This window comes from Zootoca vivipara, chromosome 9 (assembly GCF_963506605.1).
Source record: "Zootoca vivipara chromosome 9, rZooViv1.1, whole genome shotgun sequence".
NCBI lineage: Eukaryota > Metazoa > Chordata > Lepidosauria > Squamata > Lacertidae > Zootoca > Zootoca vivipara.
Window position 1 is genome coordinate 2,652,632 of NC_083284.1, and position 12,337 is coordinate 2,664,968.

At 49.6% G+C, this 12,337-nt stretch overlaps 1 protein-coding gene across 2 annotated transcripts; it reads left to right on the forward strand.

Annotated features, from left to right (window-relative positions):
* Positions 1 to 1,344: 1,344 nt before the first annotated feature.
* Positions 1,345 to 8,207, forward strand: TEX261 (testis expressed 261). 2 transcript variants are annotated; one of them, XM_035103732.2, is made up of 6 exons: positions 1,345 to 1,471; positions 2,879 to 2,958; positions 4,055 to 4,208; positions 5,152 to 5,219; positions 6,043 to 6,081; positions 6,863 to 8,207. In XM_035103732.2, the coding sequence occupies exons 1-6, from the start codon at positions 1,402 to 1,404 to the stop codon at positions 7,445 to 7,447; spliced, it is 996 nt and encodes a 331-aa protein (XP_034959623.2). In that variant the 5' UTR covers positions 1,345 to 1,401; the 3' UTR covers positions 7,448 to 8,207. The 2 variants fall into 2 exon arrangements, with proteins under 2 accessions (XP_034959623.2, XP_034959624.2); XM_035103733.2 differs by having other exon boundaries at positions 5,979 to 6,081; positions 6,863 to 7,129.
* The last annotated feature ends 4,130 nt before the right edge of the window (positions 8,208 to 12,337 follow it).

Here is a 12,337-nt window from a genome sequence, read left to right on the forward strand (position 1 = left end):
TCCCCTCCTCCTTTTAAACGTCTGCTGAAGGCTCTTCTGCGGCTTTTCGGACAATAGTGCAACTAATTTTGATCCAGTTTAGAAATTGCAATATTTATACAAATATCGTATAGCCCAGGTGGCGCTGTGGGTTAAACCACTGAGCCTAGGGCTTGCTGATCAGAAGGTCAGCAGTTCGAATCCCTGTGACGGGGTGAGCTTCCGTTGCTCGGTCCCAGCTCCTGCCAACCTAGCAGTTCGAAAGCACATCAAAGTGCAAGTAGATAAATAGGGACCGCTACAGCGGGAAGGTAAGCGGCGTTTCCGTGTGCTGCTCTGGTTTGCCAGAAGCAGCTTTGTCATGCTGGCCACATGACCTGGAAGCTATACGCCGCCGGCTCCCTCGGCCAATAATGCGAGATTAGCGCGCAACCCCAGAGTCGGTCACAACTGGACCTAATGATCAGGGGTCCCTTTACCTTTTTTAGAAATTGCAATATTTATACAACAGCTGCCTTGATCCCCTACACTTTTCCCTTTCATTTTTTAAAAATGCAGTAGAATTCTGTGTGTTTGCTTGCAGATTGAGGCAAGTAATTAACAGAACAATCCAACAGTATCAGCACACTTCCTTCAACAGGCAACTTCTGCTTATGCATCTACTCATTCCTGAAAACAAAAGAAAGTTACAGGGAACCAGGCAGAGGGCCTTATTGGTAGTGGCACCCGCCCTGTGGAACGCCCTCCCACCAGATGTCAAAGAGAAAAACAACTACCATACTTTTAGAGGACATCTGAAGACAGTCCTGTTTAGGGAAGCTTCTAATGTTTAATAGATTGTTGCATTTTAATGTTCTGTTGGAAGCCTCCTGGAGTGGCTGGGGAAACCCAGCCAGATGGGCGGGGTATAAATAATAGATTATTATTTTATTTTATTTTAAGAAAGAAAGAAAGAAAGCACATTTAATTAAACAATCTGTGGCCTTTTAAACTGTTTTTAAATTATTTTTGTTTGCTACCACGGCATGTATTTTTGTGTTTTTATATTGTGATTCCGGGATGAAGGGTGGTATAGAAATTTAATTAAGAATAATAACAACAATTAATTAATTAATTAATTACGTGTGTACGTGTGTGTGTTTGTGCGTGTGCGTAGGCAGCCAGGCATCGCTCGCTTTTGCTTTGCTGGCTGTGAGGAATCGCGGGGGAGGGGGGGGGAAGCTCCTCATGCAGTGCGTCCTCCCAGCCGCCAGAGGCCCCCGCGGCGCGCTCGCTCTCTCTCCCTCTCTGCCGACGCTCCTCTTTGCCGCGCCTCCCTCCGTGACGCACCTCCGAACACTTCCTCCTCGGCCGGAAGTGGCGGGGCGGAGCCTCGGCTGCCGATCCGCCGGGTGAGGCGAGGGGACGACGGCGACGGCGACGATGTGGTTCATGTACGCGCTGAGCTGGCTCGCGCTGCTCATCCAGGCCGCCTTCGTCACGCTCGGCATCGGTGAGGAGGCCCCTCGGGATGAGGCGGAGGCGGCCACCTCACCTCTACCGGTCATTCCCCCCCCCCGCAGCCCCACAAGTGGTCGCTCCCTCCTCCTCCGCGGCCCGTCCGACCTCTCTCCTCCTCCCCCCCTTTCGAGAACGGCAATGGTACGGCCCGACTCTGGCCTACCAATAGGCGGCCGCGGCCTCCCCTCGCGCCCAAGGAAGGCGCGGGTAGGGGGCGTGGCCGGGGAGCTGCGCCTGCGTGGAGCCTCCCCTTGCAGGGGCAGTCTACCCCTGAGAAGCAGCTGAGCCAGTCGGGCCAGTGGCACATCCAGTCCACCCTCCTGTCTCACTACCAAGTGCCTATTATGGGAAACCCGCAAGAGCCCCGTCTCTCCCCTGCGGTTTCCAACAGCTGCTGTGCCGAAGCATTTGGGTGTAGGAGAAACCCAGCCAGATGGGCGGGGTATAAATAAATTATTATTTTATTATTATAGCCCTTCCTTCCTTCCACGAGTTGGCCTAATCCTCTTCGTTTCTTGGGATCTCCCGCTACAGCCCGTCCCTCCCAGATTAATTCCTCTTCCTCTGAACTTGGCATGGACCATTGCTTCAAATAGGCGGCCGAGGGACTGGCCAGCTGGGTTGAGAAGCCTTCCAAAGGAGATTAGAGCAATGAATGGAGGATCAGCCCCTGGGTCTTGGGCAAGCGAGGAGCTGGTCTCTGATTATCGGTTGCTGGGGGCAACGCCTTCCTGCCTTGCTTGCCAGATTTTGGGGAGAAGCCCCTTAGTTTGCACCCCTGCAGGAGGGGCATGAATTTAGGATGAAGTGAGGATCTTGCTTTCAGTCAGCAGCTGCAGTTGCTCCACCTCTGTAGTTTCACTTATTCTGTCCTGTTGTCTCCAGAGACTTTGTCCAATGCTGGCACTGAACAGACCCTCTGGTGGGATGGAAAGAGCATGGCAAAGGAAATTTAAGCACCACAAGGAAAACTCGCAGAATAAAGCGTTGTTTTGCTTGCTGTGTAACCGTTGGAAGTAATGGAATCCTTGAGTGCTAAGACAAGGGATCTTGAGGGAAGACATTTTTAAAAAGTAACAATTGCTTATTTGTTGGTTTTCTGGAAAAGCTCAGAGATTTGAAATCTGAGGTGACAATGATTGCAAACTGAGTATTTGGCCTCAGCGCTTGATGTGAGCTGGGCATGTGAAACTCCAAGCTCCACCTCCCATGGACCCACCAAAGCCACAAGACCTGGAGTTTCTTACTGTCTTTGGAGTTCACAAATCAGAGGCTATGTGGCAGAAGTTGTAGGAATTGTTGGTCTCAATGCACACACACACACACACACACACACACACACACACACACACACAGCTGTGTTTGTGTCCCAACCAGCTCCTTTTCTTCTCTCTTCCAGCGGCTGGCTTGTACTACTTGGCTGAGTTGATAGAAGAGTACACAGTGGCAACCAGCAGGATCATTAACTACATGATCTGGGTAAGTCTCTGCCTGCCTTTGGAGCGAGTTCTCTGCCCTTATCGATGCCACCCAGCGGTGCAAGCCTCGCTGGCACAGTGTGAGACCAGGAAGGCCAAAATAAGTGCCGGGGGAGGAGTTCTTCAGGCGGCTTATTGGGGATGGAGAGAGAGTTGCCTGGCAAGAGGCTTGTTCCAAACAAAAGCTGAACTTGAAAAATAGTTGTTGTGAGAAGCCTAACAGCTTCTATGATCTTGCTGTCATTCCTGCTGGCTGCTCACAGCTGCTTTGTTCCTTTCACATTATTACTATTTATATTTATCCAATGCATTCAGCTGCAATCCTAACCCCACTTACCTGAGAGCAAGCCCCACTGAATTCAGTAGGACTTTTGTGTAGGCGCTCATGGTCACTTTCCCCAAGAAGTCTCAAAGCAACTTACAAAAATAAATGACTGGTTCACTTTTGCTTGGGAGAAATGTCTTTGCCTGGTGCTGGAAAGAAGTCTTTGTCTGTGCCAGGCAAGCCTCCTTGGGGAGAGCATTCCATAAGCCACTACTGAAAAGGCCCTTCCTCTTTTTGGTATCCTCTTACACCAGTGGTTCTCAAAGTGGGAATACCTTGGGGCTAAGAGGCAAGGGCAGGCAGAGGGCATTGGAGGTGTAAATGATTCTCAGGCTTTGAAAAACTGATATCACTGGATCAAATTTATCCATTTTCTTGAATTCATGAAACTAATTGTTTTAATAGGATTTTGAGGGATTGTGAAATGTTGCTATTTTGAATTTTATTGAGTTATTACATTCCTTCATGGGTTGTGTAAACTGCTATTGTGAATACTGTAATGCTTTTTATAGGGTGGGGTGAGTAGCACAGGGATGAGTTTATGGAAGCAGGGTTTGCAATGCCTGCTCTAAACTAAGCTTGTATATATTTGTGTAAGTCCCCCAGAGGGGATTAGTTTTCCATGTGCATCTAAACGGATATAAGAGCTAGCAGGGTGGCACAGACCACAGAGAAACCAGACAGGCTGTTGGGTGAGATGGGGTCTTCCTTTCCTCTGCGGCCTGCTGTTTTCCCCGTGGCAACGGCTTTCACTGACAATGGTGTCTCTCAGTTCTCCACAGCTGTGCTGGTTGGGCTGTACCTCTTTGAGCACTTCCCGGGCCTCATGGTGGGAGTGGGCCTCTTCACCAACCTGGTCTATTTTGGATTGCTGCAGAGCTTCCCTTTCATCATGCTCACCTCTCCAAACTTCATCCTGTCCTGCGGTGAGTGCCTTTCAGATGCTGGGCACCAGATACAACAACCTCTAGTGTCGAAACAGCCTGCCTGTGCTGAATCTCGTCAGAGTCTGGAGGGTCTCAGCTCTTGCTTGAATTGATCTCGTGGCCAAGGAGCAAATTGCTCTGCCCTTGTCATTGTGTTCTTGCTCTCCCAGGTGGAAGATGGTCACTGTTTTTGTCCCAGTGGAGGAAGTGGGAGTCTTTGAGAAGGAGTCTTGTCCCTTCAGGGGGGATCCCGATAGGGAAGTTGGTGCAATGGATTGATCTGGGAAATTATGCTGGCGTGGTATGCCTGTAGACAGGCAAGGCTCCATAGGCTGAGACCGGCTGCTTGAATGCTGCCTGGAAGGCTGGACAGCCCAAATAGGTGCTAGGGTATAGTGCAGCAACTGGGCACTTCCTTGGCGTTGGGTCTGTTCTGGAGGTTTAGGCAACTGGAGGAGGCTGTTGGCCTCATATAATGAGCGAATGAAGCTAAGATTGCTTCATTTATCTTATTTGCTGAGGACAATGTTCGGTCCTTTTAGACTGAGCTCCACCCTTCACTGAAGCAAAGGTTAAATGTGCATATTCTTCCTGTTATCATCCCCACCCACCAGCATTTATAATGCAAACTTGCTTTCTTGCTTATTACTCTGTAAAACACCTTGGACTCTGAAGGTGCCATAGACGTAATAACACTCATTCAGTTGCACCAACAAAACTAGGGTGTTTTCCTCCCCTCCTTTTTGCATAGTTACTCAGTTCAGTTGCTTCTGTTTGAACCCAGGATTCAGAGGTTTTACAAATTTCTGGGGTTGGAGTTTTGATCACAGGAACTAGCCATGGAATTGGTGGCGATGGGCAGGAGGGAGGCATGGCTGAATCGGTATGCTGATGGAGATGCTGCTTCTCACCTTATAATTTGCTTTTTTCCCCCGATTGGCAGTGTTGGTTGTGCTGAACCACTATTTAGCATTCCAGTATTTTGCGGAAGAGTATTACCCATTCTCGGAGGTAAGAGATGCCACTGGCTGTCTTGTGGAGCTTGGGCATTGGGGAGGAGGGCAGAGGTGAGCTGCCATGGTAGTAATTTTAATAATAATAATAATATTATTATTTATACGCCACCCATCTGGCTGAGTTTCCCCTTTTGGGTCTGCACCACATTTTCAAGTTTCTTTGGACCTAGCCAAAAGACACCTGAAAGGTTTGAGAGTCTCATGGCAAAGCGTTTTTCTGCTGGCTCTGGGTTTTTTGCTGGTTTTGATGTTGATCTTAAAGGACCCTTACTGCAATCTAAAGGATGCCACCATCTCAGCAGGCAGAGACAGCTCTGTCCTATCACTATGGATAATAGCAAAATGATCCCATTTCGTGTTGCATGTGTAGCACCTCTGCTAAAAGGAGAGAGGGATCACTCTCCCATCTGATCTCACACTTGCACTGCTAGTTATTGAAACTGCCTCTAATTCATGGAGGAGAGGGATTTTGATGGCTACTATCCAGGATGGCTCTGCTGTGCCTTGGAGGCAGCAATGCATCTGGGTGCAAAGGGCTGGAAACCAAAGGAGGGGAGAGGTGAGAATCCTGCTTGCTGGTTTCCCACAGGCACCTGGCTGGGCACTGTGAGGACAGGGCCAGGCGCAGGGTGCTCTTGTTCCTGGGGACTAAGACTCTCTCTCTCATGTGGCTTCCTGGGACCCTGTGGATTTTATTTGCAGAAGAGAGTAGGTTGCGGCTCTTCTTGATGCTCTCTCCATGTTTCGCCCCCAGGTGCTTGCCTACTTCACCTTCTGCCTGTGGCTAATCCCCTTTGCCTTCTTTGTTTCATTGTCAGCTGGGGAGAATGTGCTGCCTTCCACGGTGCAACCAGGAGGTGAGTTCCGCAGGCGTGGCATTGACAGCCCCTGTCTTCCCCCTAGCCTGGTGTCCCGCAGGTGTTTGGGAATTTCTGGGGAGGGGGCGTCTTCAGCTCAGCGGCAGAAGCACAGGCTTTCTGTGCTCAAGATCCCAGGTTCAGCTCCTGGTGTCTCCCAAGTGAGGCTGCGGATGCCCCCTGCCTGAAATCCCAGAGAGATGCTGCAAGCCAGTGTTTCTGGACCAAATTGTATGCCTTTGTGGACTGGGATGGTGGGGGTTGTAGTCCAAAACATATTTCAGACACCAGGTTGAGAGGCCTGCTAACCAGAATGGTGGGAACTCTGTAGCAGGGTTCTGCGGCTGAAATAAATGACTTGTATTATTATTTTGCATTCCCTAGATGTCTAGCAGAACTTGCTGGAAAGAACGGGGTGGAGGAGGCAGCAGCTGTGGAAGTCAGGGCTGGTGGCAGCTGAAATGGTTGGGGTTGGAGTGGTGGCTTTAGATTTTAGGAAATTTTAATCTTACCAATGCCACCTTAAAGACCAGAAAGTTGATTTTCTGGATATGTGGACGCACAGAATGCCAAGAGAACCCCGTGTCTTACCTTCAGCCCAGCCAACTGATCAAATCTCCTAGGCAAAGGGTCACACTCTGGGCTATTGAGCGATGCCTCTTAGGAACTACAAGTCTCATAGTGCGGTGCTTAAGGGCAACGGCTACGACAGGACCCTCTCTCTCTCCCCCCCCTCCATTGATGATGTGATGACTCCCTGGGTTTTTCTTTCTCTCCTCAGACGATGTGGTATCGAACTACTTCACGAAAGGGAAGAGAGGGAAGCGGTCTGGCATCCTGGTCATCTTCTCGTTCATTAAGGAAGCCATCTTGCCCAGCCGCCAGAAGATGTATTGAGCCCTCCTTCCAGCCGCCCCTCAGCGTCTTCTGTTCACGAGGGAACACACTTGCCCCAAGGGAAGTGAGGGGTCCCTGGGCCTCGGCCTTCCCCTCCCCCTTTCGCCTGCCCAAGGGACGCGTTTGGGACGAACAGACTGTGAATTGCTGGGCAACCACCTCTCCAGGGTGGCTGTGCTTTCTTGGCAGCCTGCTTGTGAGGTGTGTGTGGCCAAGGAAGGCAGCAGCCCTGTCCCAGTCTGGATCCTGCGTTTCTTTAAACTGGATGGAGCCCTGCAATGAGCTGTTTCTGTCTTCTTCACATTTAAAAGCCAAAAACATTTCGCAAAAGGTGCTTTTGTCCATGGACTCGTCTCTTCCTTGGTGTGAAGGTGTTCCCAGGTTTGACCAGGGTTCGAATGGACTCAATGATCGACACACCCAAGCCCCTCCCACTGCCAAGATTCTTCCAAAGAGTTTAATTTGTTGAAATCCGTGGAGAAGCAATGGCGAGATTGGCATTTCAGAGACACTTCATGACTTTGTAGGGGAGAGGTGGGCAGGAGCCCAGACTCCTACGTGCCTCTTTCTCGTTTTTGGGAGGCAAATCTGTGATCAGCATTTGTGGACATGGATCCTTGCCTCAGTGACTAGGAAGCGGGAACCCCCTCTTGCCCCATTTTGACTGGGGAGTCCTTTCTTTCAAGGATGCTTGGGGGGGCGCTGTGTGTGGAGGGTGTAGACATAACTTCATTTGGCAAACTAGGGGTGATCATTTGCACAGATTTCCTAGAGCTGCACTCTTCTTGCAGCACTCGAGGTAATAAATTGAAAGGCCCGTTTTTTTAAAAAAAAGATTGCTGGCATATCTCCTGCCCCCCCTCAATTCAGCAGTTTTAATAACCTGGAAGAACGCCGCCTTGAGTGAAAATCAAGCTTCACAAATACCTGAGAACATCGGGAGAAGCGGACAATGAAAGTGCAAATAAGAAACCTGGAGTGCAAAGGGCTTTTTTGTTTTCATCCAGGTGTGGAATCCGGTTCTTCCAGTTTCCATTTGGTTTGGCACCTCCTCAAGTATTCTGGGATGGTTTCTGAAGAAAGGCTGCTGCTGCTGCCCACTGTGTTGTGGATGCTGACAACACTACCACATTGTTCTCTCTTAAATTAATGGACGTTTTGGTTTCTTTCTGAGCACACCGTCCGTGTTAATAAAGGTGTTAGGTGAAATTTGCCTTAAAAGCGAAGAAGGGCAAGCCACTCTCTCCTCTCACGGGTGCCTGTCGGAAGCAGGAGTGGGCCGTCATCTGGGATGATGAGGTGTTCCTCTCTGGGCTGTTGGTTCGGCCCAAGGACTTGGGAGGCAAGGCAAGGCAAGCATTTGCCTGACCTCTTGGAAGGGGCTACCTGGGATCTGGGCAGTGGACCCAGCGCTTGCTGCTTTCAGGTGTGTTGTGGGCCAGCCCAGAGGTGGTGTGTTTGCTTTCCCCCTCCTTGCCATGGAACCCTGTGAGCTGGGTTTTTTAAAAAGAAAGAAAGAAAGAAAATACTTCCCCTTTATCAGGCACTTCCTTCTGCATTGACAGCAGAGGAGGGGAAGTTAAAGCCTTTGCCAGCATGTCAGCCTCTTCCTCTTGGCTGTAGGGGGAGGACAAGTCTAGCCTACCTAGACTCCCCTGTCTGGCAGTCTGATGTACAGGGGTTTCATTCACTCCTGGGGCTGGTTTTGTGCGTATGCAAAGTCCCAGAAGAGGTCCCCAGTGTGTTCACCTAAAGAGCCTGCAATAGCTGGCTTAGGAAAGCGTTTGGGAGCCCCTTTCAGCCAGAGCAGTCCATTCTGGGGTGAGGTAGACCCTTTCGCCTGACTTGGCAGAAGGCATGGGCAAGGACACCCACAAAGAGGCACCTGTGCCCGCCTGCATGCACATATATGACCCCCCCTCCCCAGCCATGCTTTCTGTCACATGCAATCCAGCACTCTTAACCGTAATCAGGTGGTGGGGGAGAACTTATTGCAGCCTCCCCCCCCCAAAAAAAGCCTATTTGCAATGCAGGGATGGGGGAGGTTAACTTTTCCCATGTGCTGCAAGTATGGTCCTATGCCAAAAACAGCCGCCCGTGCCGCATTTAGGCTTGACAAGCAGCGCTGCTGGAGCTGAGGCTGTTTTCTAATTAGGGTAAGGGAGGGGGTGGTTCTGGCATGGCACACAGAGTTTCTTAACGGCACACTTAGGCGTGATGAAATCGCTGTTGCGGCGCCAGGAGGGAGTAGAGGCGGCTGGCTGAAGAGGTCCCTCAGCCCCAGAGGCAAACCTGGAATATGCTGCCGTAACCCTCGCCCCAACCCGTCCTCCCGGCTGCACCACCCCAGCCCTTCTGCTGCCGCTGGAGCGTCCCTCTCACCAAGAGTTCGCAAGAGCGGAGCGTTGTGGCGGCAGAAGCAGTGAGGCAGGGATGCTATCTCCGGCGCCTGCTTCGTGAGTGGGCCGGCACTGTTCAGTCTCCACCCCTTCTGTTGATGCTGAGATGGGCTCAGCTGCCTGACTTAATACAAGACACATTCCTGGGGTGAGACTCTGCAGACATCCGTGTGCAGCTGCTGGACACCTGGCAAGCCTAGAAGTTTGTGTCTGCCTGCCTGCACCCAAATCCTTTGCAGGGTCTGGCCTTGCGAAGTGGCTGAGAGTTACATCTCTTGCCAGAACCTCCCAAGCCTTATGCGGGAGTTTCCATTTGCTGATGGGCGATTCAAGCTAGATTGTGCTATGCCCCATGTGGACAGCCCACCCCCAGCAGTGCTGCCATGCAAGAGGGGTGGGTGGACTTTATCCAGGCTGCGGACTCTGCTGTGGCAGTGGCTCTCCCCCTTGGCTGTGGGGACTTTCATGGGCAAGGGACAAGGGCACACTGGGCTCCTTACATGCCTTCCTCCTTTGCTTGTATGTTCCTACAAAGACAAATCTGAGGTGGTGGAAGAAACTGGAACTCGCTTCTGCAGGAGGCAGTGATGGCCCGCAACGAGGATTAGACCAGGGGTAGGCAACCTAAGGCTCGTGGGCTGGATGTGGCCCAATCGCCTTCTCAATCCGGCCCCCACATGTTTTTACATAAGTAGAATGTGTCATTTTATTTTAAATGCATCTCTACTTGTGGGGCCTGCCTGGTGTTTTTACATGAGTAGAATGTGTGCTTTTATTTAAAATGCATCTCTGGGTTATTTGTGGGGCATAGGAATTTGTTCATCCCCCCCAAAAAATATAGCCCCCCCCTACAAGGTCTGAGGGATGGTGGACTGGCCCACAGCTGAAAAAGGTTGCTGACCCCTGGATTAGACAAATGCATGGGGCAGAGGGCTTTGAAGGCTGCTAGCCATGACCACTATATGCTCTTGCCTCCACAATTGGAGGCAGCCATGCTTCTGAATCCCAGTTGCTGGAAACCGCAGGAAGGGAGAGGGCTCTTGTGTTTGAATCCAGCTTGTGGTTTTCCCATAATGGGCATCTGTCTGGCCATTGTGAGAACTGGAATAAATGGACAACTGGCCTGATCCAGCGGGCTCTTGTGTTCTTAAGAATCCTCAGTTTTCCCAAAGGTGGGGCAGCTGTACACTAGACTCTGCCCCATAGGAGGCCAGTACTCATTGAGTGGACCATGGCTTTAATCAGCAAGGTCTTTGACAAGGTACCCCATGATATCAATGCTACCATTCAGTGGATTTGTAACCGGCTGACTGACTGAACCCAAAGGGTGCTCATCGAACCAGCCCCACAAGACTGATATGATAGTCATGTTCAAATATATAAAAGGATGTCATATAGAGGAGGGAGAAAGGTTGTTTTCTGCTGCTCCAGAGAAGCGGACATGGAGCAATGGATTCAAACTACAAGAAAGAAGATTCCACCTAAACATTAGGAAGAACTTCCTGACAGTAAGAGCTGTTTGACAGTGGAATTTGCTGCCAAGGAGTGTGGTGGAGTCTCCTTCTTTGGAGGTCTTTAAGGACCAGCCCCACAACTCTTCCCTAGTGGAGTTTGATGCTCATTGTGTCTGACCCTTACAGTGCTGAATAATTCACTTTACAGCTGCAAAACGTTTTGAAAGCCAGCTTCCTCAAGGTTTTGTGTTCTGCACACTCCTGGCCTCTAGAGGGTGCAAGCAACACACAGTACAAAAAACTACTACTACATACTTTCTCTGCCTGTTGAAACCCTCCAAGGTTTTCTTTGGGGGGAGACCAATGTCAGCTGACATTCCCTACAAGGCGACTGTAAGTGTCTGGTGTTTGTATGTCATCTGCCCAGGTGCAAAATTCAGAAGGCATCCCTTTGCCCTAGAAACGGGACATGAGAAGGCCCATTTAAGGGGAGCTTTCTTCTTAATGCACGAGAGAGCACCTACAAGCCTGCACAGAGGTGGAGAAGCCATGCCAGATGGGGAGGCTGCAGTTCAGGGGCCTGGTGCTAGCTTGGCCCATGAGAAGCTCCCATGCCTCTCTAGCTAAAGAGGCAGAAGCAGGGTTAGGAAAGGCCTGAGCTGCTGGAGAGCTGCAGCCAAGAGCGTCGAGGGCCCTGTGGTCCGACTCACTGTAAGGCAACTTCAGGCCTCTGCGCAGATCCTGTGCGTGTGCGTGTGCGTGTGCGTGCGCATGCGCTTAAAGACATACAGAAGAGCCTTCCAGGTCAGGCCAGTGGTCCATCAAGTCCAGCTTGTTCTCAGGGTGGCCAACCAAGATGCCGCCTCTTCCTCCTCTTCTTCTTCTTCTTCTTCTTCTTCTTCTTCTTCTTCTTCTTCTTCTTCTTCTTCTTCTTCTTCTTCTTCTTCTTCTTCTTCTTCTTTATGTTTAAAATAAACTTTATTAGAATTCGAATTAAAATACATTCACAAACACACTAAAGAAACAAGAATATAGAAATAATAACATACAAAAAAATATATAGAAATAATAACATACAAAATCATAATAATGTAACATAATATAATGTAAATAATGATCATAATAATCATAATCATTAAAAAAATCATAAAGAGAACAAACAACAAACCAAAATGGTACATTCAGGCATTCGTTCATACCCAAAATAAAAATAATCAAAATACATTTCAGCTATAGTCTTAATTTCCTTTTTACAATCATTTCATTTAAAACTAAGATTCCTTCCCCCCTCTCCCCCCCACCCATTCCAACTTCCAGTCTTTCCTATATATTGATTATGTTTCTTTTGTCTAATGCATGCTTAATTTCTAATTTCTCTTTTTCTTTAATTGGGAATCTTTTGAAATATATTTAAAGACTAAGGTAGAAAAAGCGAATCTTGTGGCAGATTTATGAAGGGCAAGGAAATCACGATGCCTCTTCTGAGAAACCCACAAGCAAGATCAG